The 26,121-nt window shown below is 32.8% G+C and overlaps 1 protein-coding gene across 1 annotated transcript; it reads left to right on the forward strand.

Annotated features, from left to right (window-relative positions):
• The first annotated feature begins 3,989 nt into the window (after positions 1-3,989).
• On the forward strand, positions 3,990-25,485 carry LOC128186114 (uncharacterized). Its single transcript, XM_052855845.1, has 6 exons — positions 3,990-4,119; positions 17,490-18,639; positions 20,101-20,347; positions 20,891-21,192; positions 22,123-22,881; positions 23,038-25,485. The coding sequence occupies exons 2-6, from the start codon at positions 17,514-17,516 to the stop codon at positions 23,820-23,822; spliced, it is 3,219 nt and encodes a 1,072-aa protein (XP_052711805.1). The 5' UTR covers positions 3,990-4,119; positions 17,490-17,513; the 3' UTR covers positions 23,823-25,485.
• Positions 25,486-26,121: the final 636 nt, after the last annotated feature.

Here is a 26,121-nt window from a genome sequence, read left to right on the forward strand (position 1 = left end):
GGTTCTCGTAAAACCTTCCCAACTTTTATATAGTTTGCAAGGAAAACGGCAAATTGCATCAAAACAACACACAACATGGGATTCTAGCAGCATTATTCAATTTAAGCAATGATCAAACTAACGATACGAATAAAATTTCAAGTTCAATATATACGGGGTAGTGTTGTTCTAGTCGGATTTTTATATCGTAAACAACGACAGAGGAAAGCCTGGCCGAGAAATAAAAGCAAATTTACATACCTTTTAGCGAATGATTGATAAAACTAACATCTCCCCCAATATTCTTATGTTCAATTCTCAATAAATCACACCACAATACTTTATTAGAGTTCTTAGATTAGTTATATTTTGAATATGTTTACAATGCTTTCCGATCAAATTCACACGACATTCAACTTTTAGTCATGACGTCATCAATGTGTAAATCTACGTAATACAAACTAATTTCTGGAAAAAATTGTCTTCAGTATTTTTTATTTGTTTTTGATCTACGTTTAGTTGCTTAGATATTGAATATGTACATAATAATTAAGATTTGTGATTTCACGGAATTACATGTAACTCAGATTCCATATGCTTCCTTAACACCCCCGCGTATTATTATTTTTCTTGAAAACGGACAAAAATCAATGACATATGATACATACATTAATATTCGCGAGGAACAAATTTAACGAATATTTGGTAGAAAATCCGAAACAAAATCCTACCTGTCGGCAAAACTCAAACTTAAATTCTGATTAAAAGTACATATTGTAGTTAATGTTAACATTCCCTGTTATTGAAATAGGTAAAGTAAGCTACTAGTAACTGGTTACTAGTAACTGGATACGAGAAGTAAGAAAAGCTAGCTACTAGCAACTAGCTCCAAAATGAAAGAAAACTTGGCTACTAATTACTAGTTACTGTCCAAGTATCAAAACATACCTGGGATTTCTATTTGTGTTCTTAATATGTACATTGCACTTTATCATCCACATGATTTATCATCTTTTGTGACATCGTCATCTACAAAATGCCTAACAATATCTCATTTTTAACATCTTTGTCAAAACCTCTCAAATAAATGTAGCTGCATAATAGATAAAATATATTTACAAGTGATGTTAATATCAACATTTGACTATTTTATCTACATGATTATTCCTTTAAAGTACTCTTTTCCTCTCAAACTCTCATCAGTAATTGGTGCATTTCGTTTAAAATATCTTTATTTTAGACAATGTTGTCAATTTGGCTCAATTAGCTGTACCTATAGATTGAAAATATCAACAAGTGTTATTAATTAATTATTATTAATCTATCATGTCATCCACATTAATTTACAACAAAATTACTCTGATATCTCTCTTAATCTCGTCAGCTACCAGTGCATTTCGTTTCAAATATCTCTATTTTAAAGACAATTAAAGTTCATTCAACTCAAGTAGCTGTATATATAGTATGAAGATATCTACAAGTGTTGTTAATTTGAAAATTATTTATTGTCATCCTGTACCACATAATATTATGACACAGTTACTCAGATATCTCTTTAAATCTCGTCAGCTTCTAGTTCATTTTGTTACAAATATCTTAATTTTGTTTATGGTTTTGTCAACATATCTCAAGTGGCTGTATATATAAATTGATGATATGTGCTGTCTTGCTCATTTCAACATTATATGAAGTCATCCACATTATATTACGACACAACTTCTCAGATATCTCTCTTCATCCCGTCAGCTACTAATGCATTTCGTAACAAATATCTCCATTTTTAACATTTTATTAAAATACCTCAAATAGCTGTGACACAATTATTCAGATGTCAAATTGTTCAAAACAAACCATTTTGAAGCTGTAAATACCTTTCTTTGAAAAATTTCATTCTATAATTGCGGAATTCAACATTTCTTCAACAACGTTTTTAACACACCATGTGGACATTCGAAACTCTTGGGATTTTTTTTATAGTTAATGCACCGTGTTAGAGTTATCTCCCGTATTTTCTTTGATGAACAAAAAAAATATTTCTAATGAAAATTTAAACGCATTTTCTTTATCGTCTCTGATTTTATCCATGCAAATGTGATATTGTGGAAACATAAAATAAAGAGCTTCCCGTGATTAAGCGTGAATGTAATGCGCATGCGCAAGATTGTAAAATCCAAAAAATTAAGATGATTTCCGGAATTTTTTTAGGAGTTTTCGTTGATTATTAATAAGCGAAGCTTGATTGAGAAATAATAAAAAATATTGGTAATCTTCAAGTACCAATGATATTTAGAATATATAAAACAAAAAACAGTACTCTTCCGATTTACCGTTATTAAAGACCAACAATTCGAGTCTATCATTTTAATATAGTATTATAGATATACAGCTTCTTGAAATATATTGATAAAACCACCAAAAAATATAGATATTTGTAACTAAATGCACTAGTAGCTGACGACATAAAGAGAGATATCTGTGTAATCTCTGTAATTCTATCGTAATATCATGTGGATGACCTGATACAATGTCAATATTAACAACCCTTGTAGATGTCTTCAATCTTTATGTACAGCTACCTGAGTGGCATGAAAAAAATTGTCGTTAAAATAGAGATAGTCGAAACGAAATGCACTGGTAGCTGACCAGATTAAGAGAGATATCTGAGTACTTTTGTTGTTAAGCATGCGGATGACATGATAGATTGTTATAAATAATAACACTTGTTGATATTTTCAATCTACATTGGTATAAGTACAGCTACTTGAGTCAAATGGACAATTTTGTCTAAAATAGAGATATTTTATATGAAATGCACCAATTACCGATGACAGTATGAGAGGAATATGAGTAAATGATGATATAGTGAAATGTACATATCAAGAACACAGATAGAAATCCTAGGTATGTTTTCTCACTTGGACAGTAACTAGTAACTACATGCAGTAGCCAAGTTTCTTTCATCTCGTAGTCAGCTACTAGTAGCTAGCTTTTCTTACTTCTCATAGCCAGTTACTAGTAGTCAGTTACTAGTAGCAAAAGTTTATTTCATCTCGTAGCCAGTTACTAGTAACTAGCTTTTCTTACTTCTCGTAGCCAGTTACTGGTAGCCAGTTACTAGTAGCTAACTTTACCTATCTCTGTAATTGGTAGTCCGTGCAAACGTTCATATAACATACCAATGTGTATTTTAATTATATCATATATTACATATTCTATATTTGTTAATGTTGTTGTATTTTTTTCAGGTTTTGACCATTTTAGAATAATTAATCATTAAAAACACCTATAGGTGGTAATAATACCGTTTGATGAAATGTGTTACAACAGTAAGACCTTTTCCAACCCTTGAATACACTTTCAAATAACCAGATCGAATGAGACTTGCTCTAATGTTTTCTGGTCTGATTAAATCTATCAAGGTTATAAATCTACGCAGTTGTTACAAATCATAATCAAGATTTTATCCGCTCCGGGTCTCAAAGTGCACAGTCTTTTACTGCAGCAAGAGGTTATATATAGCGGGACACCTTGACACATAAGATATTCGATCTGATAAAATTTATGCATTTACCATACAGACTAGATCATTCCACCGGACTTATGGAGAAAATTAAAAAAAAAGAAGAAGGTAAAATAGAGTTCATTTGTTTTATAAATGCAAAAAGCTGTTACCGATATTGTTTATATTACAATAGCGGTGTGCATTTTTAAATATTTTGTATGTTATATGTACCAGATTTGATAATGTTGATGCATTGTTTTTTAAAAAGTTTTGACCGTTTTAGAATAAATTTTGAAAAACTTTATGTAGTCGTTTTATCGTTTTATCGATTGATGAATTATACTACAACAGTAAAACCCTTGTATACAATTTCATAGAAACAGATGGTCCAAGATTGACTTCCTTTTATTTGTTTTTTGGACTGATAAAATCTATGAAATTTTATATATCTACGTGTTTGTTACAAAAAATAATGCATATATCATACCTTCAGGTTTCAAACATCTGTTACTGAAGCACGTGGTCATGTAATACGTGGCATCTTGACATTCGTTCAGATTATTTGCAGTTCAGGAGTTTACCTTCAATATAAACTAGATCCTTCTGCTGGACCAGTGGAGAAGTTTCTATAAAACTAGGTAGGCTAGTGTTTATTAATTTTATATATGTAAAAAAAAAACTGTATTGATATTGTTATATAATATGATTGTGTGCATTTTTAAATATTTCATATATAGTATGTACCTTATTGGATAAAGTTTTTGGATTTTGTGCTAAGTTTTGACCGTTTAAGAGTTAATCAATAAAAAAAATACATGTATAGGTAATCGTTTTATCATTTTTTAAATGTGCTACAACACTACAACGTTTTCCAACCCTCGTATACATTTTCAAAAAACCAGATCGAACTAAATTTGCTTCGATGTGTTTTTTGGACTGATAAAATCTATGCAATTTTATAAATATACGTAGTTGTTGCAATTATAAGGATATAATTTCATCCCCCAGGTTTCAAAGTACAAAGTCTTTTACTTAGCACGTGGTTATGTATTACGTGACACCTTGTCACACAATATATTTAATCTGATAATACATGTATGCTGTTCACGAACGTTCTTTACAGACTCTATCTATTTGTAATTGATATTTCTATTTTAACAGGTACGAATACCGTATTTAACTTTCATTTTGATAGTTTTATACCGTTTTGCTTTTTGTGAAAAGCATTACATAAATTTGTTGGTGTTGACACTCAAAACAATGCCAATTCAAACCATTTTATTTCATGGCTTGAAAACTTCGTTAGTCTCTCGTTTTGTTTTTAAGAAACTCTTACACAGACGTTTATTTATGAATTTGAGTTAGAAGTTTTATTCTTTTTGCCTTAACAATGTCTTGTAGAATTCATTGATTTTTAATGAAAATATCGATAATTTCAAGAACTTATAGGGTTTTCGTAGAGTTCATTTTTTTGCAATATAGGCCTACCTTACATGCATATGCATTGAAAACATACAATTTACGTTGTAATAAATCGACAATGGTATGGATTTATCGACTCCTTATCTATTGTTCAAATACTACAAAGATAATATAAAGTCTAATGATGATATTTAAAGAGCAAAAGGCCACATATTCAAAAAAGATAATCCTATTTTCTTAATACACCTGCATGAGTAATATAAACTTAATGTAGAAAGTTTACACATGCACGAGCTAGTTTGACAATGTGTTACATCTAAATCTTAATTCTTGTTGCAAAAAATCGCTGATTCTGCATATTAACGTTTGATCATATGTACTCTAGTGTACGTTTAGTATTGTGTATGGCACGTCAAATTCACTGAAAAAAGCTAGATGTAATCATAGTTTCACAGTCGATAAACTAGGTTTAACGGTTGTTTACAGAGATAAAACAATAGTTAACGACGATAATCTATATATCTTATGTGTAAACCATCGTTAACGCGATCATCTATGTTTAAGTGGTGTAAATGTAATTAACACTGAAAACAACCATTTGCGATTGCAAAATATAGTGTATCTGATAAATTTGGTTTCAAGACTGTGAAACTATGATTAACAACTCTTAACTATAGTAAAAGAATGTAAATTATAGTTTACAGTTGTGAATCTATATCTAACTATAGTTTGGGGTGTGCAAACTATGGTAACCAGTCGATAAACTTAATTTATCAAATGTGAAACTATGTTTATTTCATTTTTGTGAATTTGGCGTGCCATAATTGTGAACACTTAGCATACTTTACACACGTCAACAAGCATTGAAAGAAATGCATAACATCGAAAGTCAATGCATTTTAAACCATCATTATATAACTTATTTCCCTTAGTCTTACCAAGAAATATGCATTGGTCACCGAAATATTTAGCTTCAAGAAAATTACCTACATGTAATAAATGATATTTAAGAACCGTACAATGTATATTGTTAATACAACGAGTTCTTATAAAATATTTCATTTTTTCACAATTGGAATGATAATAAAGATTAGATCCATTTGCTTTATATCGTTGTAAGAAATGGTCACGTGAGACAGAACCGAGAGAATGTGTGTGTTCCTAGCTTCGTGTTTATGACAATTTCTTAGGAATTTAAATGCTTTTTAACGAATCTCCTTCACTAATTTTGTATACATCGTTTGAACTCTCTGTGGCAATAAATCCTAAATAAATGCAATTCAGAATACGTCAACTACATTAGATGCAAAAATTGGGAAGATCATCTCTTATTCTAACTGTTTGAAGCTAAAAAAAAGTTAGATTTGAAGACTGAAATAATAAAAGCAAAATTTAATCAGGCATCGGTTTTCCGTGAGGCATTGTGCAATTAAAAATTATCAGCAATCTTTGTTGAAGCAACCTTTAATGATTTTTGGACGTCCGGTTTAGATAAAAAAGAAACGCTCCACATCTCCCTGGTCTGGTAAAAATAAAAGTTGGAGGATTTCCTGACAAACGTCACTGCATCTCATTCTAACGACAGTCGTATTACACAGCAATCGAATTCCGCACCGCGAATTTCCAAGGACAGCTCATAGCGGGACATCTCCAGTATGTTCAGCGAGCTTTGAACCCCGAGAAAGTGCGATTGCTCCGGTACACGGAAAAATTCGCAAAAAATCACCGACTATGAAACGAGCTAACATTGATGGCTTACATTTCATGTGAATTTTCTCATAAAATGTCAACCTGATTTACGGATACCTTAAAAAATAGACTAGCAATAAAATACCTGTGTGGACATAGCAACAATGTACTGTGGAATCATTATTGTTTGTGGGAAGCAATGATCGTGGCTTTTGTAGGCAATCCTTGCATATGCATTTATTTCTCCACGAACGTATATTCAAACACTTGTTGAGTTTTTTTTTTTACAAAATAGAACTTGCTACCGACGACATTACACCCCCGCGAACCAGGACAATTTTGGCTACCAAAGAACATTGACCCCACAAATTTATCTAAGTAAATATGAGAGGTTTGAACTCTAAAAAGAGATAAATTCTAATATTGGATACAGGATAAAAGTATCCATGCTATAATTTTGATTCAAGAAACACTCCTTATAGAGAAAAACACTTTTCAACACGATTTGCTTGGAATGACAAATCTATACATTGCTTTTCTGACTTATCATTCAGTAGAAGCTTAAAATTTAGTTTTAAAGGGGGTTAAATATTGATATAAAAAATATACACAAGACCAGCGATCAAAGAAAAATACTGGTCAATTTTAATATTGATGATATTTCCTATAGTTTACTTAAGGTGGCTTACTACACCTTGAAATATTTTTTGAAAGCAGCAGAAAATTACTTGATTTTGATAGATATCATAATGGAAAAGAAGTATGTAAGTCAAATAGGCAAAAATGTGCAATTTTGGATGAAAAATTACATTTTCGAAAATTTAATTCGGTAAACATGAACAAAAGCTCCAGGCGGATTCGAATTCATGATCTGCAGTTCAGAAGCCCAACATACATCCGAATGGAACAATATAAACAGTTTAACAAAATATTTGAATCGCCACCTTGTGACGTAGTGTCTTAAAAGGTGTAAGTCTGGGTGTAGTGAGGTACTTTTATTGATGCACCGCACAAAAAAGCTACATAATTGACTTTTTAAAGCAATTAAAGAATCACAGAAAATATTATTTTATGTGGAGATTTTAAATGCCACTTTGAGGGGGAGAATACTGAGAAAGGTTTGACATTATGGTTAGTTTACATTTAAAAGACTTATGAAGAGATACATGAGTAAATCTTAATGGATACACCTGGTGTGGTGCAAACAATAATATAAAAAAGCCGTATAGATTTCATATTTATAAGGACATCTTGTTGATAAAAAAACCCACAAGTGATTATTCGTATTATTCTCGGTACTTATAATAACGAGACTAGAATGTCTTATCATAGAGAGCAATCAAATTTGATTTATCTGTATATGATATGATAATGAACGAGGAAATTGGTACTGGAAACTGAACACTAATAATTGTTATGAACTTGATGGAATTTACAATTAATTTTATCAATGCTTCTGGCGTCAGTTATCCTCCCTTTTTTATGATATGATCAAGGTATTTTTTTTTTGAACGGAAAAATGAGATTTTCTAAAGACTTGCAGTTACCTCCCTTATACAGAGAGAGAGAGAGAGAGAGAGAGAGAGAGAGAGAGAGAGAGAGAGAGAGAGAGAAAGAGAGAGATAGAGAGAAAGAAAGAGAGAGAGAGAGAGAGAGAGAGAGAGAGAGAGAGAGAATAGTTCATGAGTTAAATAAGAGTCTGATTGAGGGAAAAACAGACAAGTTGAGTTGATGCATACGTAGGGACCTCATAATAGTACATTGTGTAATATTTTTCTTTTGCAAATCTATGGCATATTTTCAACTCATCACATGCCAAAAAATAATACTTAACAAATTTTCAAGTACATGTTTATACATGATTTGCGTAATACAATGTTGCTCTGCTTTGAATTTGTATTTCATTTTTTGGATTTTTGAGATGGTTGACAGTTTGTTATTGTCATTTTTTCATTGCTATGTTTGGGGCTCTTGTACAATATTAACAAAAACATGTAGCAATAGTTTTCTAGAAGTTTTTGTAAAAAAAAAATTCAAAGAAAATAATGAATTTTTCTTCTAATAATACCTATATCAAAATTCTAACAATAAATGAAACCGCGCTTTTTTCTTCTCGGTTTAATAACAGATACAAAACACACACCTGTTTCGGTGTCTTACACCACCGCGGTAAAATCGTGGCCCTGCGATCAACGCGATGACAATACCGCGACGGTGTATCGCGGAATGAATTAAAACACCATCACGGTGTCGCGGGAAATACGGGATCCGTGCTGGCCGTAGTGTATATGAATAAGGAAGAAAAATAATTTGAAAAACGACCGACCAATAAGTCTTTTTACTACAGACTATATAATCATAGCATTAGTTTTTGCACGTAGTTTACAAACTTTTACTTCAAAGCAAATTGGTAAAAAGCAAACAGCGTATGTAAATACTGTTTATAGGTATTAATGTCCGTTTTATTTTAGATATTTTGTATTGTTGTGAAAATTTAACAGAGCGGGAATTCTGTTATTTTCAGAATTTGAAAAAAGTTTTTATTAAGTTGAGTGGACTTTATTTAAACAGTAGAAAAATTCAACTTAGTGGAAAACTTTTTAATTGGATAAAAATCTTATATTAAAGAACAATATTTAGATTTAAAGATACATTACGGCGCATCTTATTAAAAATCGACTTGAAAAAAAAATCCGATTGGGTTCGGTATTTTTGTACTACTCATAAATGTATAAACTTTCAGAAAAGTACAAATTTCTCCGTGATATAAATCTAATATATTCATTAAAATTAGTAAATAGGAATAACACTTTAATATATACATCGCAACGTGTTACGGGGTTCAGCCTTTTATACTATTACGCATGCGTATTTACTATAAACAAAACACATGAAGGGCTCGCAAAGATTCTCCTTGACAGGTTTGTTGATAAAAATATGCCTTTTCTACTTCTCCAAAGTAATAGTTTCTCAACGTGTTTAAAATAACCAGAATTATTATTTTGTAGGCATGTATTTTACGTGTTTATCTCAGGAGTTGCTACAACCTAAATTCATTTTGTAAGCGATGCCCCTTGAAGGATTAATTGACATATTTATGTCAGTTAATTTTAAAATGAGCTGAAATTGGCAAATCATTTATAAATTATCGAGAAAGTGATGATGTGTTCCGTTTAGAGAGTCCCTTTTACCTCGTATACCATGATAATCGTAGTTCGGCGCAGATCTTGTAGATTTCAGTAGGTATCAATTACTGTCAGTCAAAATTCACGTGGTAAAAACAAACAATATATTCTGGTTTGTACCACCCTTTAATTTCCGGAAGCTCATAATTACATTTATTAGGCACGTGAAAGGGATTTTTATGGACTTCAACTGTCACAATCAACGTTATATCTTATTTCCTAACTATACAATGAGTTAATCTGAAGCAAAAAACACATTTTTTTTCAGCTGTACTTTGTCTTTATAAATGGATTTCAAAAACGTGCGAAATGGAAAGGGTAATGAGACAGGACTGTCCAATATCTGCCGTTTTGTATCTATTAATGCCGAAATTTTATCTGAAAATATAAAGAGTACTAGAAATAAAGCTTACTTTACTGAAGAAGAAGTAAAGAATATATAACATGCCGACGACATGACATGAGCTTTACAATGCAAAATATTGAATCACTTAAACATGCTTTGGAAACGGTAAACGAGTTCTGTATTCATGCTGGATTTAAGGTTAATATAAGCAAACCTGAATGTATTTTGCTTGGTCCTTTTAAATATATGTCAACAGAAATCGAAGGCGTAACAGTCATGAACAAATCAATAAAATTAAGATATTTATGAAGATTAAGATAAAATTGAATGTTATAATAAAATTGGATGAAAATTATCATGATACAGACATTTTATTATAATCTCGAATCTTGGAAGAGAAGAAAATTAACATTATTTGAGAAATCTATTGTAATAAATTCTTTAGCACTATCAAACTCTTATACAAGTGAAAAGCTGTCAATATGACAGCAAACCGGGTTTTCTTTTATGTAAACTGTATCCATAATCCATGTCAACCCTTATCCAGTGAAATGGAGTACCCTACATGTATATACAACATTTTGCCAAAAAATGACTAAGTTCAAAAGCTGGTATTTTTTTCATAAATTATCGGAAATCAAAATCCTAGCAATATGCACACCTCTGATATATGTACAATTGATCTGCAAAAGAACAACTTCCTATCTTGAGAACTGTTGGAGGAGTTATCCGTACAATGAGGGTACCCTATATGCAATATTTTGCCAAAAAATGACTAAGTTCAAAAGCTAGTATTTTTTCGATAAATTATCAGAAATCAAAATCCTAGCAATATGCACACCTCTGATATGTGTACAATTGATCTGCAAAAGAACAACTTCCTATCTTGAAAACTGTAGGAGGAGTTATCCGTACAATGAGGGTACCCTATATGCAACATTTTGTCAAAAAATGACTAAGTTCAAAAGCTGGTATTTTTTTGATAAATTATCGGAAATCAAAATCCTAGCAATATGCACACCTCTGATATATGTACAATTGATCTGCAAAAGAACAACTTCCTATCTTGAAAACTGTAGGAGGAGTTATCCGTACAATGAGGGTACCCTTTTGGCAGCCGCCCGCCCGCCCGCCCGCCATTTTCACCATTTTAATAACCGGATTTTTCCGTTGGAAAACCCGGTTAAAAATGCAAGCATTTTCAAAACTCCCGATGAGGACTACATTAAAAGCATTAACAAATTAAGCTTTAGTTTCATTTCGATATCATTTAATATTTATTCGTTTGATGAGATATCGGCGCTATTGATTGGTTGAAAAATTTCTTTGATACTTGCATCAATAAAATTTTTACCGGATCTTCTTTTCTAAACTGTTCTGATCTAACACTATTTCTAGAACGAGGATTTCCAAGATAAACACTGTCAACAAAATGTAAAGTTATGTCTGTTTTATTGCCAGCAGACAAGATACAATTTTATAAACATAAAAACTTGAAAGTTTAGCCTTCAAAAATAAACAAAACACATTATTTGATTTACGAAATAGAAAATTAAGCGTCTTCTCACGATTTCGTCTGCTTGCGATCAATCAACATTACTGCGAGGCTGGCTGTTCCTTTTCCAGAATAATTAGCCTATAACGAACATATAGGCCTATACACTTTCACGGTAACACTGCTGTTCAAATTTGGTAACGATGATTTTTAAATTTACGCACGTACATCATTGGACATCAGAATAAGCATCGTGAAGAAAAGTTAAGACTTAGAGTAATGCATCAACTCCTCCGGCGCATTCCAAGCGGCAGATATACCATTTAAGTACATCACTGGCTTGCTAGTTACCACAACGTATTCAAAAGTCGCTTATACATAATATTCTTTGTCGACATATCAACTATATTCGTCCATGATCGCCTCTCCTTGGATGGTTATCGATCTCCAGTTGCATATTCCAGCGATCACACATGGAAACTAGTTTTATTACGAATTTTTCAGCACAGTGAATAATATCACAAGCTATCGCATGTATTTTCCTTTTGTTTCCAATTCAGTCGGTTCAGATTTTAACTCACTATTTGTGTTTAATCCATTGCTCTGCATCAGCTGAAGGCGCATCCATTCTAAATATTGTTGCTGTTGTTTTTTTGTATTCATACGCGCCGCTTCATTTACATTATTTACATTTTTGATCAATGACACTTAACATTTTTTTGATTTGAAAATGTTTTATTAAATGATAAGAAATGAAGATAATAATTTTTCTATTGATCGACGTATCAAAGGAAAAATTGACCGGAAAACTTCATCAATGCGCTACTTCGCGCATTGATGAAGTTTTCCGGTCAATTTTTTCTTTGATAAGTCGATCAATAGAAAAATTATTATCTTCATTTCTTAAAAAAGTGATAGGATTAAAAGAAACACGTTAATTGGTCATGCACAAGAAGGCAGACTCAAAAGCATAAAATGTTTTTATAATTAAGCTGATTTTTGTTTCTTAATACTGATCTTGCAAAGGGATCATGGTAATTTAGCGGAAATTACGTAAATCAAAATTTTATTTTACAATGCAAGTTAGATAATATATACAAGCGCAAAAAAAGAAACTGTGCATTATAAAATTTAGTATAATTTTTCTATATCAATTGTTTGTATTTAAAAAATTTAAACAATCGATAATGGTAATGTTTTTGACAATATCGGATGGTAACCGTCCGGTTGTACGGACTTGTTCATGGTTAGTGGGCACGAAGAATTTGTACGCACGAGCTTTACGGGACAATACTGTTTGGAATAAGAATTTTAATTGTAAAGGATTTGTTTAAACTTTTTTTGTTAAGGAAATCTTTTTAGTTTCAACAAAATTTACCCCTATGTCATGCCGCGGCTCAACGAAAACCAACGTAATCGTGCTGTTGGGCACAAACAGCTGGAATTGCACAAAATACTGTAGCAAGACACTTTGGAGTTAAACGGAACACCATCCAGTCATTATGGAAACGTTTTCAACAATCTGGCTACACTCAGGATCGACCGCGCTCTGTGCGACCTCGTGTGACGTCACGTCAACAGGACAACCACTTTAGACTTGTGCATCTGAGAAATCGTTTCCAGACAGCAAGTACTGCCCGTAGCATTCCAAAGTTTCGACCAATTAGTCCAAGAACTGTGCGTAATCGTCTGCGCGAGCAAAACATCAGACAAATACGTCCAGCAGTGCGCCCAGTACTGCTTCAACGTCATCGTATCGCCAGACTAACGTGGTGCACACGACATCTGCGATTCAGAATACAGGACTTGGCCAATATTCTGTTCACTGATGAATCCAGATTTCATTTGGATAGCAGTGACGGCCGTTGTAGGGTGTATCGTCGCGTTGGGGAGCGTTACCAGGACGTTTGTGTTGTGCAACGTCGACAATTTGGTGGAGGTAGCGTTATGGTGTGGGGTGGAATATCAGCACGTGGAAGGACCCCTCTACAAATTGTCAATGGAAATCTCACCGGCGTACGCTATCGAGATGAAATTATTCAGTGTCATGTGATACCCTCCATACAGAGACATCAAAATCACATCACTCTACAGCAAGACAACCCAAGCCCACACGTTGCACGTGTAGTCAGGGACTTGTTTGTTCAACAGAATGTGGATGTCTTGCCTTGGCCAGCTGTTTCCCCCGATTTGTCGCCGATCGAGCACGTCCGGGATGAAATGGAAAGACGTTTACGCCGTTTACCAAATCAGCCAGTGACATTGGCTGATTTAGGTCAGGCTATAACCAACATCTGTAACAACATCCCTCAAGCATTTCTGAACACTTTAGTGGCATCAATGAAGCGTCGCTGTCAAGCGTGCGTGAACGCAAATGGTGGTCACACGCTTAAATATTAATTTTGTTAATTCAATTTCAAATAACAGTGACTTTCGAGTGTGCTGAAATTGACGTTATTCGACGTTGACATTAATGTGTTATGAGATGTTGTTACGAATACATGTGTTAACAGTATTACAAAAATAAAATTTGTTCATTGTAATTTTTAAATGTTTTTTCATATATTAAATAATGCACAGTTTCTTTTTTCCGCTAGTATACATGTAAATTACTTAATTTGATTGTAATTTTAATGGAGCAATTTAATAACATCATGGTCGTAAGAAAATCACCAAAACAGACAATGTATTTGTTATAGTGTTTTGAAAATATTGAAATCAAGTAAATAAATACATGTACTAATCCGCATTCGGACACTATTCTATATAACAGAATAATTAGCTGGTATTTTATTCTGAAATGAAACAAACACCAAACAAAACATCTAGACCTTTATAATCAGTAACATAGGCGTCGGAACCGGGGGGGGGGGGGGGGTCTTTTTGCTTGTAAAGATTTCAGAAAATTCTAGCCCCCCCCCCCACACTCTTTTAATTCACGTCCGACGCCACATGGTATTCATAGGTCTTTATATTTTATGCTTTATGTTCTCCCCTATACCCCTTTACATACAAGTATCATTTGATTACAGTTAATATGCGTCACATTTTACATAATTATGCTGACATACTTTTTGCCACATCGGTACCTTATATCAGTTTTGTTCTGTAAAATAGTGTCAATCAAAGTGTTGTAAATTTAATCGACATAGTTTTTTTGTATAATTACAATCGGGTTCGTTATTGGGTCGGTCTGTTGTTTCAGAAGACGGTAAAAAATGATATTCTGCATGACAGTGCATTGTTTTCACAAATTTCTACCAGCAAATACTTAATGGACTTGGCGAAATTACAGGAGATAAAATAAAGAGTATTATTTTACCCATTTTTTTTTAATTTCTATAGCATCTATGTAGTTTTGAAATAGATATATGCCTCGAAGCTTTCATAGAATATTACAAACCGGGAGGGGACGTGTATTGCTTACGCAGTATTTTCAGAATGCTTGTTCATTCTTAAAATTAGTAAAGATGTTCGTTATAAGTATATCATTAATGAGTGTAGTTATGTGTTATCAAGAATCTGTGAAGAATACCATTTTGTGCTTTCAAAATAACTTACCAATTATTAGATTCTGCTAATCAGCTTCTCACTTAGGGTCGATAGCGTTGTTGACGTCGATACCGATAAACATAAGCGTAAATGACGTCGGTAAATTAACATTTTCCGTTTACATTTTTTATAAAAGTTCATACTGTTCACATGTAACAACCAACACAATTTTAACTGTGTTAATAAATGATGAATTGATGAATCTGCATGCACAATATGCAAGTGGTTGTCGCATGTTGCAAAAACGATTTATATACAGCATATAGAAACGCATTTAACGACGCCGGGTCTAATTTGTTCAGCCCTAGATTTTTGAATGAAAATTTTAACATGAATTTCTACTGATATAATTATTATTTTAAGAAAAAAATAAGACATTTACCACACCGTTTGTTGTATGGGTCATCTCAAAGTTTGTTAATTTTTAACATAGGACCTTATGGGATTTTGCTTGAAATGTATCAATTTTGCATATTTTTTTCTTACCTTTTTTAAAACGTCTGCCCTAGGGATTTCTTTTTCTGTTCTACATATATAAAGTTATTGCTAAAAGACATCAAATAGTAAAATATAAAAAAGCTTTTACCTCCTGGTTTGTTCCAGGGGTCTTATCAAAGTTTTTTTGTATGCCCAATTTTCCAGATTTGTCAGATAATGGCTATTTTTTATTCGTCAAAATGATGATCTTTATAGTATTATTAACATTAACATATATTTAAGTAATAAATAAATATATAACATCACATATTAAGGGGCATTAATATAAAATACGTGGTTACTGTCTAGAAATATGTGAATTAAGCTATATTTAGGCGGGTTAAGAAAACGTGACAGAAGGCTAGGCTTGCTGAATCCTCTTCACGTTTTCGACCCGAGCCCAAATATAACTTCGAAACATTTATGTTTATTCCACAATATAATATCAATTCTACGCATCAAACGAGCTATTTTCAACAATTTTGCTGAATATTTGCTGTAAAAACAATCACCCCATGGCGTCAACCAAGCAAAAAGATGACGTCACAATACAAATGAAACGCTGCGCGAAAGCGTGCGTACTCGATCTGTACTCGGCCCCGTTAAACGAGCAGCACATGTTAAGCGCACTTAAGTGACGTCATCATGATAAATTACGTCATTTTAGTGCCTGTAAGATTTAGCTAGAATAATACAAGACATCAATAACCCAGACAAAGACGTTGAAAATGTGTTAAGTTTTGCGGCCAAATACTGCCAATACCGTATCTTGTTCTTTGATCATACAGTATGCCGATATTTGAAACAAATACAATCAAAGAGGTTTTTTTTTACAAGGTACAAGAAACATACTGCTTAACAAATAAGGTTTTTGTTTTTATCAACGCTTCTCAGAACACAATTTGCACTGTAATATAAAAAATGCAATAAATTAGCACATTGGGAATCGGCCTAATGGGCTACAAAATGGTCTTTTTGATGGATTATCATGACAAGAAAGTTTTGTAAAATCAATGGTTCTTGATGATATATATATATATATAAATATTGTCTCATTTACATGCGTATTTTAATGTCTCATTTACTTAATACCAAATTTCGAATTCGTCCCTGCCAAAATTTTTGTTATCAAAACTCGAATGTGTTTTTTATACCAGATCTGAGGACCATTTGAGTTATGAAAAATTCAAATAGGTCCTTTGTTCACTTTTGTGTTCACCACTTCAAAGACCTAAGACGAGATCATTTATAAGTTCAGTTATGGAAATAATAATAACAAGCATTCTGAGAGTATTGCATAAGCAATACACGTCCCCTACCGGTTTGTATTATTCTATGAAAGCTTCGAAGCATACATCTATTTCAAAACTATTATAAACGAGATGTTATGCTTTAATCAGATAAAAGAACAGAGGAAATTCAAACTACATAGATGACATAGAAATTAAATAAAAAATGGGTAAAATAATACTCTTTATTGTATCTCCTGTAATTTCGTCCATTAAGTATTTGCTGGTAGAAATTTGTGAAAACAATGCACTGTTATGCAGAATATCATTTCTTACCGTCTTCTGAATCAACAGACCGACATGATAACGAACCCGATTGTAATTATACAAAAAAACTATGTCGATTAAATTTACAACGCAATGCTTGGAGAGGAAAGCTATACACCGGAGGGGAGTAATAATATCAAGATGATTAATATTTTATGTTGTTTTTTTTTCCATTTTCCAGCCCAGTGTCAATTTTTTCTGTGCTTTTTTCTATCAACTGAAAAACAATATTTATTGTCTTAAACTATCGAAAATAATTGACGTTTTTTTTTCTTCACTTTTCAAGGTCTCGAATAAACCTCAACAAAACATGGAACTTTGCAGGAATATATTTCAAGAAAAAGGATACAAGTTGACTGTATATTCTAAAGATAATTACTCATTTTATCACTGTCTGTACATGGCAGCATTGGACAATAAGCAGGATGTCACCCCTAAAAAGGCAATGCAAAAAGAAAACGACCTTTTTGAGTTTGAGAAGAAAAATCCCATGTACTATCACTTGTTTCTATCACAATGTGTTGAATGCGACGGGAAGCTTCCCCCGAAGGATTGCTTGTCAGCTGATCTTAAAATTATTCAAAAAGAGAAAAAGCCCCCTACACCAAGAGAAATATTTGCTGCAGCAGAAATGCTACAAAGAAACATCTGTGTTGTCCGTTTTGACCATGCTGTTGGCATGGACATTGAAAGGCTAAAGGGGTATATGTTTGCACCTACTAATAAACAACTTCTTGATATGGAACCATTATGCCTTTTAATGATGGAACAATACGGCGGATACACAATTTTTGGCAGATTTTGTCAAGCAGACGACATGACAGATTTGAAATCTTATCCAGGTGATATTGTTAATATAAATCACAGTCAATGTTTTGGTCTACGTTTTGTTAATGACTTTTCCATACTCTTTTCGTGCAATGTTGCCTTTGGTGAAAAACCAGATGTAACAGATTTATTTCGTCGTCTAAGTTTAGAGTTTTATAAGACAGAAGAGCATCATGAACGCATTCTGAATATCATATGCAATTTTGAACTTGAAGAAGACAATTTTGAGTTGTTTTGTAAGTACGCTGATAACACGACCACAGAAGAAACGAGTGCTGGTGTCAAAAAGAAGATTTTGAAGACACACATTGAAGCTGTTCAAAAACGAATGAAGCCACCAGGTGAAGGGGAACTTTTTGCTTTGTCTACTGTATTCAACGTAGACTTAATCATTGATACGACGGGGAGAGACGAATGGGAGACGTATATGTCAGTGGTTGGGTGCTATTTAAGCTGTTTCGATTCCCCAATCCTACTGCGTTCTCAATCAAGAAATAATGTTTATATGCCATATGTAACAGAGTCTCACACATGTTCCTGTCGTCAGCAGAAACCAAAAATACCTGGCCATATTGGAAAGATTAAAAGCAACATCTACGAGAGTGTGTGTATGTATAGTCACATGAATATTGCTAAACATTTTTAAGAAATATTTTTGAAGCTAATTATAACTAACATTGATTAATCAAACCAAAGATCATTGAAGATTCTCTTGAAAAGAAAAAAAAAGATCTTTTTCTACAATGTAGAACAAAAAGAAACGATGAAATAGGTTACAATATCCCAAAAATGTGGAGACATCCAAGGTTTATCAGTCATACTTTTAAACCAGCGATCTATTGAATGTCATAATCGTTTTAGCTTAAGTAAACTGATCAACATCTGTTCGCTGTCATCAGTGGTATTGTCTTTTAAAAAATTTAAAATTTGCAGCTTTTTCTACAAAACTACTACTCACCAAACTTGGCAAATATGCCCTTAGCAAGAAAAATTCAAGTTTTTTTTTAAATGAGGGAATATTCCTTTTTCGAACACACACACACACACACACACACACACACACACACACACACACACACACACACACACACACACACACACACACACACACACACACACACACACACACAGATTATTAAAAAGTTTTCAACGATACCCTTCTAAAAAGACATTCGACAAAAAAACAGACATTTTAGTGTAAGGATCCTCATATTTAAGTCCGTTCAAGTCATGGATCTTGAAGAATGGGTGGAGAAACTCCAAACTCCAAACTCCAAACTCAATAATGATTGAGATTTGAATTTTTACCCAGAAATAAATATAAAAAAATCCTTTTTAAAACAAGTTGGTGCATACTCAAGTAGTGTAATTCAAGTTTTATTTAATCAATGACCGCAAGGATGTCGATTTTTTTTACATCCAAATCATAGCTTTCAAAGGTAGGGTGGGGCCATTTTAGGGGTTTAAATTTGACAAAGGAACAACAGAGGCAAACCTTGTCTAGTTTCGTTGTGTAACAAGTTTTTGACAAAAGGCTGAAAATAGTGAAGAAGCATATTGGTGTCAAATATTTTATTTGTGCAAATAATGATCTCCAGATTAAAGGTGGACCTGATGAAGATATAATTTATTTCAATGATAAGAACCATTAATTTTTTTAAAAATAAAAACCAAACTAAACCAACAAAAAATGAATTAGCTAAAGGAGCTGGAGGGGTTTGTTCGAATCAATGCCCACCTTGGGTTAGGGTGAGACCTCTATGAAGGTAATTTTACGCAGAAATAAATAAACAAAAATAATAGTTTTGAATTAAATTAGTTTTTAAAGAACCAATTACAACCATAACTGGCCGTAGAATGATAACTCTTGATTTTACAACGAAATTTTCTTGTAAATTTCTGAGAGAACACATTTAAAAGAAAAATGAAACCTATATACATTTCAAACCTCCTACTTAAATCTGTAAACTAGATGTGATGTTGCGTAACGATTATTATTGCATTGCAAATTCTTTTTTCGGTAGAATATTTGATCTATGTGTTTTAATATGTGTCCTTTGTTCTCATAGTGAAAAACCCATGTTGCTCTTCATCGAATAGTCGACTAATCCACAATCATTTAAAGCATTTACCAAACGTAAGAAAGTGTTGGCCTCGTCGAAACAACTATTTGAATCCAACAAAACCGATTTCAATCATTATTGCACGACTTGAAAAAGAAGATCGTTGTTTAGACCAAATCAATGGTGGAGAGGGATCTCTTGCAAATGCCATGGCCAAGGAATTATTTGGGGACGAGAATCAATTCTCTGCCGGGTATATTTTATTAACTCACATATTCATAAGTTTTACATCTGGCGGATCATTTACTTTTTTCCGAAAAACTTAGTATCCGTCCTCGTTTGTTCAAACTTTGACGCCGTGTTCTGCAATTTAATACGATATGAAATGATGAAAAACCTTTTAATTTGTTTTTATTTAATTCAAATCTAAAACAATCAAAAGGAACTAAATTCAGTAATTTACATTCACACAATCAACATAAAAAATAAAGGTTTTGTCTTTCACCAATGGAAACATGCGAGAACAAAATGCAACTAAGTATAACAAAATGTTAATAGAAAAATCTCCCGAATAACTAATTTTAGCTGCAACGAGAGTCAAAAGTTGAAATCATTTACCGATACTTGTAAATATTCTGTAAAAACAATTCATAAAAAAGGTTAGAAGACTTACAACACTGAGTTGTAAAATTGAAAGTAATGTGATATTAGATAGTTTGGAATTTAAAAAGAGAATTTGTTTCATCTCAAATTCATTTATTATGATCCATTATATTACCTTCTTTCTTTAAATAAGGGATCTACAGGAAGTCCTTGAAGAAAGCACATTGGATAAACAGATCCAACAACTTTCTAATTGGTTAAAGGTTCCCATTTACGTTTACCATGACATGACTGCCCATGATCAGTTTGGAGATTCACAACACTTTGCTTGGAAGGAATACGAGCCAGACCGGACAAAGTCGACAAAAAGTGATTGTAGATTTTACATCACTCTCTTTCATAACCGCTTAAATAATACGTTTGACCGAATCATTCCCATAAAAGGCTGCAATTGTCAGATTCCTCCTCCTCTGTCTTTGCTGAGAACCAATCAGCGTAAGTATACCTTTACAACTTTTAAGATAAAACAATATACTGCATCACTTTATATTGATTGATGCATTATGTTCAATAAAGCTTATTTGTTGCTTTGGGACATTTCAAAATGACGCAGTTACTTAAAATAGAAACATATACTTTTTGATATGACACAGCAAATAAAAAGAAATATACGAATATTGGTCACATGGGAGGTTTTACGCATTATAAATCATCGCGTTCATTGTTTCAGTTAACAAGTAAATAAAACCATCTGGAGTTATATGTGTGAACAAACCAGAATAATCTAATAGTGAAAAATCTTTAAAATCCTGTCCTCCTTTCCCTTGTATATGAGAGGAAAAACTAAATGCATTACTATGAGGCCTATGAAGCCTTCTAACAGAATTGTTAAATGAATGGTCATTAGATGAGGGTTTCAGATCCTACGGCGGGACCAATATGGCCACCTAGTGAAGACGTATTCAATCATCTAAAAGCATGGTTAGATGCCCATTATGATCCCTTTTAGCAATGTTTAATTCATGTCCTTTGGAACAGGGCTATAGGTCGTCTGGCAGAGCTAATTAAAAACCATATCGAAAACGTATAAAATGTTTTTATAATTTTGTTTCTGTATTTTCTTAGTTGTTAGGGATCAACTAAATGACAGTTTATTATTCAATGGGCTTTAAAGCTTCTTTAATTTAAAAATGCATTCCACATGCAGAAAGGGATTCGTTATACATGTATATATATGATTTACGCATACTTAAAAAGAATCAATCACCATGCTTGTCGATACCCCTTTAAAACACGTACATGTATTTAAAAAATATCGATATTAACATTCATATATCATGTCTAAAAAAGGAATAAAGCGTTCCAAGTAATTGTAATTAAACATGTTAAATGTGCATAGAAAACATAAATTATATTTTATTTTAGAAAAGGAAATTGAACTTTTGACTACAGTCCAACGAAACGACCGTCATCATCCTCTAACGAGCTTTTTAACAGTTGACCCTGACAGAATTAAAATTGAAATAGAATTACGGGATTTTCCGGTGTGTTCAGCATTCTCTCCATTGAGGATAGCATCGCAAAGAGACGATATGGGACAAAGAACATTTGATTCCGTAGAAATAAACCAACATTCCCTCCTGCGATGTTTAAGCAAAGAAATATTTGGAACCGAAAATAACTTTGATATACTGATTGAAGAACTCTGTAATGAACTGTTGAATAATTTCGAAACCTATGCTCCTTTCTTCGGCGAAAACATCAACAAAGCTTATCAAGAACATTTAGGAAAGGATATTGGTGGAAAAAATGACTATAAAGATATGGCCAAATTCGTTAAAGAGAGAATTGAGGATGGCTTACCCTGTGATGAGCTACTATTGTGGCTCGCAAGCACGTTTTTCAAGACGACCATTTACGTTCTTCGTGTCAGTGACACTAAAACTTCTACAGAGAGTTTCTGGACAGAGTATATTAAAGTGAGAAGTAGAGAGACGGATCCAGCCAAAATATCCTATTCTAAAAGATGTCCCCAGACCAACACCTACTTCATAACTCTGTTGGAGACAAAAAGTAAACATTATTACAGGATTGTTCCCAGACAAGCATTGTGCAACTGTGTGTTAAACATCCCCACCGTGCCTAACCGCGTCACTGATCCCACATCATATCAAACACAACTTGGTACGTACAGATATTGCAAAACAAACAGAAAAAAATAAACGTTTCAATTGTTCTGCTTTACTTTAGAATTTTAAACTTAGTTTTTATTTTAACGTTTTAAACGGAGAGCTGTTATTGATTTGAATATGTTTTGAATATGATATATATATTTTTTAGATTGCATATTTATGCGAAGAATAAGAAAAATTGACGGCCTACTTGACACTGCTTGTACATTAATTGAGCAGTGGCTAATTTGCAACAGAAATCTGCAAAGCCATTGTGAACTGATTATATCAGAAATCGAAGGTCGTCGCAAAAACGTAAATATTGCTACTATAACCGGTAGCAGTGCTGGGATAATTGGAGCTATTCTCACTGCTGTTGGAATTTTACTTATTCCAGTAACAGCAGGAATTTCTACTGGACTATCTGTGGGAGGAGCAGTTATAGCAGCAACTGGAGGAACCGTAGCAACAGGGGCAAAGATAACTGAAAGCGTGCTTAACATCGGTTCAATAGACAAACTCAAACGCTACCAAAACTGTTACAAAGAAATATTTGAAAGCTTAAAGTCCGTTCTAAATGAAATTAATAATGAGTTGAAAGAATTGGTGGAATTATCAACAGAGTTAGAAGCAAATCAAGACTTTAATTCTTCTGACTTTGCGGGGATACAGAGTATTCCTGGGATTTTTCGTGCCGTTAAAGGATTTATTATGATTCCATTAAGCGTGTTAAGAGTATCTGCCCGAGGATTAGTAATTCTGGGTGCAATTATTGGGCCAATCACTGCTTTGCTTGATACAGCATTGCTTATATTTTCAGTTAGAAATATGGTAAAGGGGAATAAAACCGATGTAACGGAAAATCTACGCGCAATATCCGCAGCGTTATATGGATCAAGAAGGCAAATGCATGGCTGGGCTTATGGAAATCAGAGACCGTACCTTTACGATTAATAGGGACAGATATCATAAAGATGTTGTGCAGTGTCTCATGCTAATTAGGATAAAGAACATCATAATTTGATATACCTCTATTTATTTTTTAAACTTTCACGACAGTAAGTCAATTAATTTTGCTGATATCCTAAAAAAATTACCGTGACCAGACCTATTGTTGGCCAAAACAGACTAATTCCCTTAAAAAGGTGCGTCAGTTTGATTAACTGTTACACAGTTCTGTTTGAACGTTTAGGAATTTCGTTTAACCTAAGGCAAAAAGTATCCCGAATGCTCCGAATTAAACTACGATTATTTATTATTGCCAGCGCTTTCGAGCGCTAGCAACAATGTTAGTGTATAATTCTTGATTGCATATGTTCGACGTCATGTTTGGGCATGCTGGGAAAACTGTTGTAAAATGAATGTACGGTGACAATTTCTTTTCATCAGAAAAATGATACTTAGTATATGATATGATCTTATGTCTGAAGTTCCTCAATGTGCAAAAAAAAAAAGAAAAGAAAAAACCCCCAAAAAACCTACAATGCCAAGATTGTAGAGATTATAATTGTAAAACCTGGCTTTATTTACAGTTTTATCACCTTCCTAGGTAATTCAGGCAAGATGTCTTTTCAAAGTACGTCTAAAAGACAAGAGACAATTTATACAATGCAGTACCACACTGAAATAATTTTTAATGCTTTTCAACTTTGACGGAAAATACCGATATATATTTAAAGAAAGCCGACTTTAAAGCATGAAAATTTTTAATCGAAGCAAAGGAAATTATCTGTGGTTAATTTTTCTTGAGTCTTTCATACAGAAAAACCCAAGAAAAGAAATGACATTAACGACCTTCCCTTTTGTGTATTAAAATGGCTACAGTGCTAGCTCACCTATCCTTTGAAAAGATAAGCTTGTCAAATGTCCCGGAACCAGAATAGCTTATAAGTAGCAAAGAATGACCAATTCGGATAATTTAAATTTCTTTCTGATTTATTTCTTATTTCGGTATAATAGAACAGTTAAAGAACATGTATACCATTGATGAAGTCACCAAGAATCCAGTTCCATTCGAGCAAGCCTATTCCCCTCGGGTTCTTCTCGGGAGATAGATGTAGGTTTCTTCTTGGGGAACTGGATTCTTGGAAACTCTCTGAATTGTATACTTTAGGTTATAATGTGAGTTTTCTGCTACTGTACAACCAATGCTTGATTTGTTTTACATGTATGTGTGCTTATTTTTAATATTATATTTCGTTTGGTTTGTACATTGTTTTTGATATCAATTTTTTGGGTTTTTTGGTTTAAGGCTTTGCATCTTGAAAACCTATTTATTTTTGTTACCTTTTTTGTCACTGACAATCAATGGTACATGTATAATTTTTCATACAATCTAGACTTTGACCCGTTCGTGCACAGGTTGACATTGCATATTGGACATATACGAAATAGATACATCGACACACCGTATTGATTACAATTCCATGACAAACCTATAAGCATACATTAATGCTTTTAAATTCACTACACTTTTCTAGTTAGAATAATCTAACTGTGTCTTGGAAAAGGCCCTCACCACAGCAAGAATGCCTTCCATATACCCGTAATGTAGCAGATAATTGCAAAATCGCCCCTAAACGTTTAATGAAGTTGCATTGAAGATATTAGTCAAATTTAATACCTTTCGTCTAAAAATTTAATCCATATATTGGAAGAATTCAACACTTTTTTTGCCAACGTACACATATTTTCTTTGCTACAGAGACAATACACGAAACGCATTCTACCAATAAACCGGATCCATAAGACATTTATCATTTAACAATAAAACATTGTATCTTCACTCTCCTAAGAAATATAAGGTGAATTTTTTGCATGGAATCAAATATTTTCTTGCCATCACGAAAACAAAAGTAAGTTGATATGTATATTTGTTATTTTATAATTTCTCTCGTAATAATTATAAATATATATGTACATAATATATAGCAAATTTCTAATGAAAATTGACACTTGAATGTTATTCTCAGTTTTACCGTTATACAGGTACCTTATGAAAATATGAATATATGGATTGTATGCAACCCAATTTGAGACATATCAAAAATATTTATAAATTGATGCAATGTAAAATGAATTGTTAAATTTGTTAAAAACTTTCATTCGTTTTAACATTTTTATTCTGTTTCACTTTGGATGTAAAAAACAATTTTCCTTTCAATTTTCCTATAATGTTGTATCTGGGTTTTTTTTAAAATTCTTTTTTAAATGAAGGTTATTGTTGGTTTATCTTCGGTATAGTTTTGAAATA

The sequence above is a fragment of the Crassostrea angulata genome, chromosome 5 (assembly GCF_025612915.1).
Source record: "Crassostrea angulata isolate pt1a10 chromosome 5, ASM2561291v2, whole genome shotgun sequence".
NCBI classification, from domain to species: Eukaryota; Metazoa; Mollusca; class Bivalvia; order Ostreida; family Ostreidae; genus Magallana; species Magallana angulata.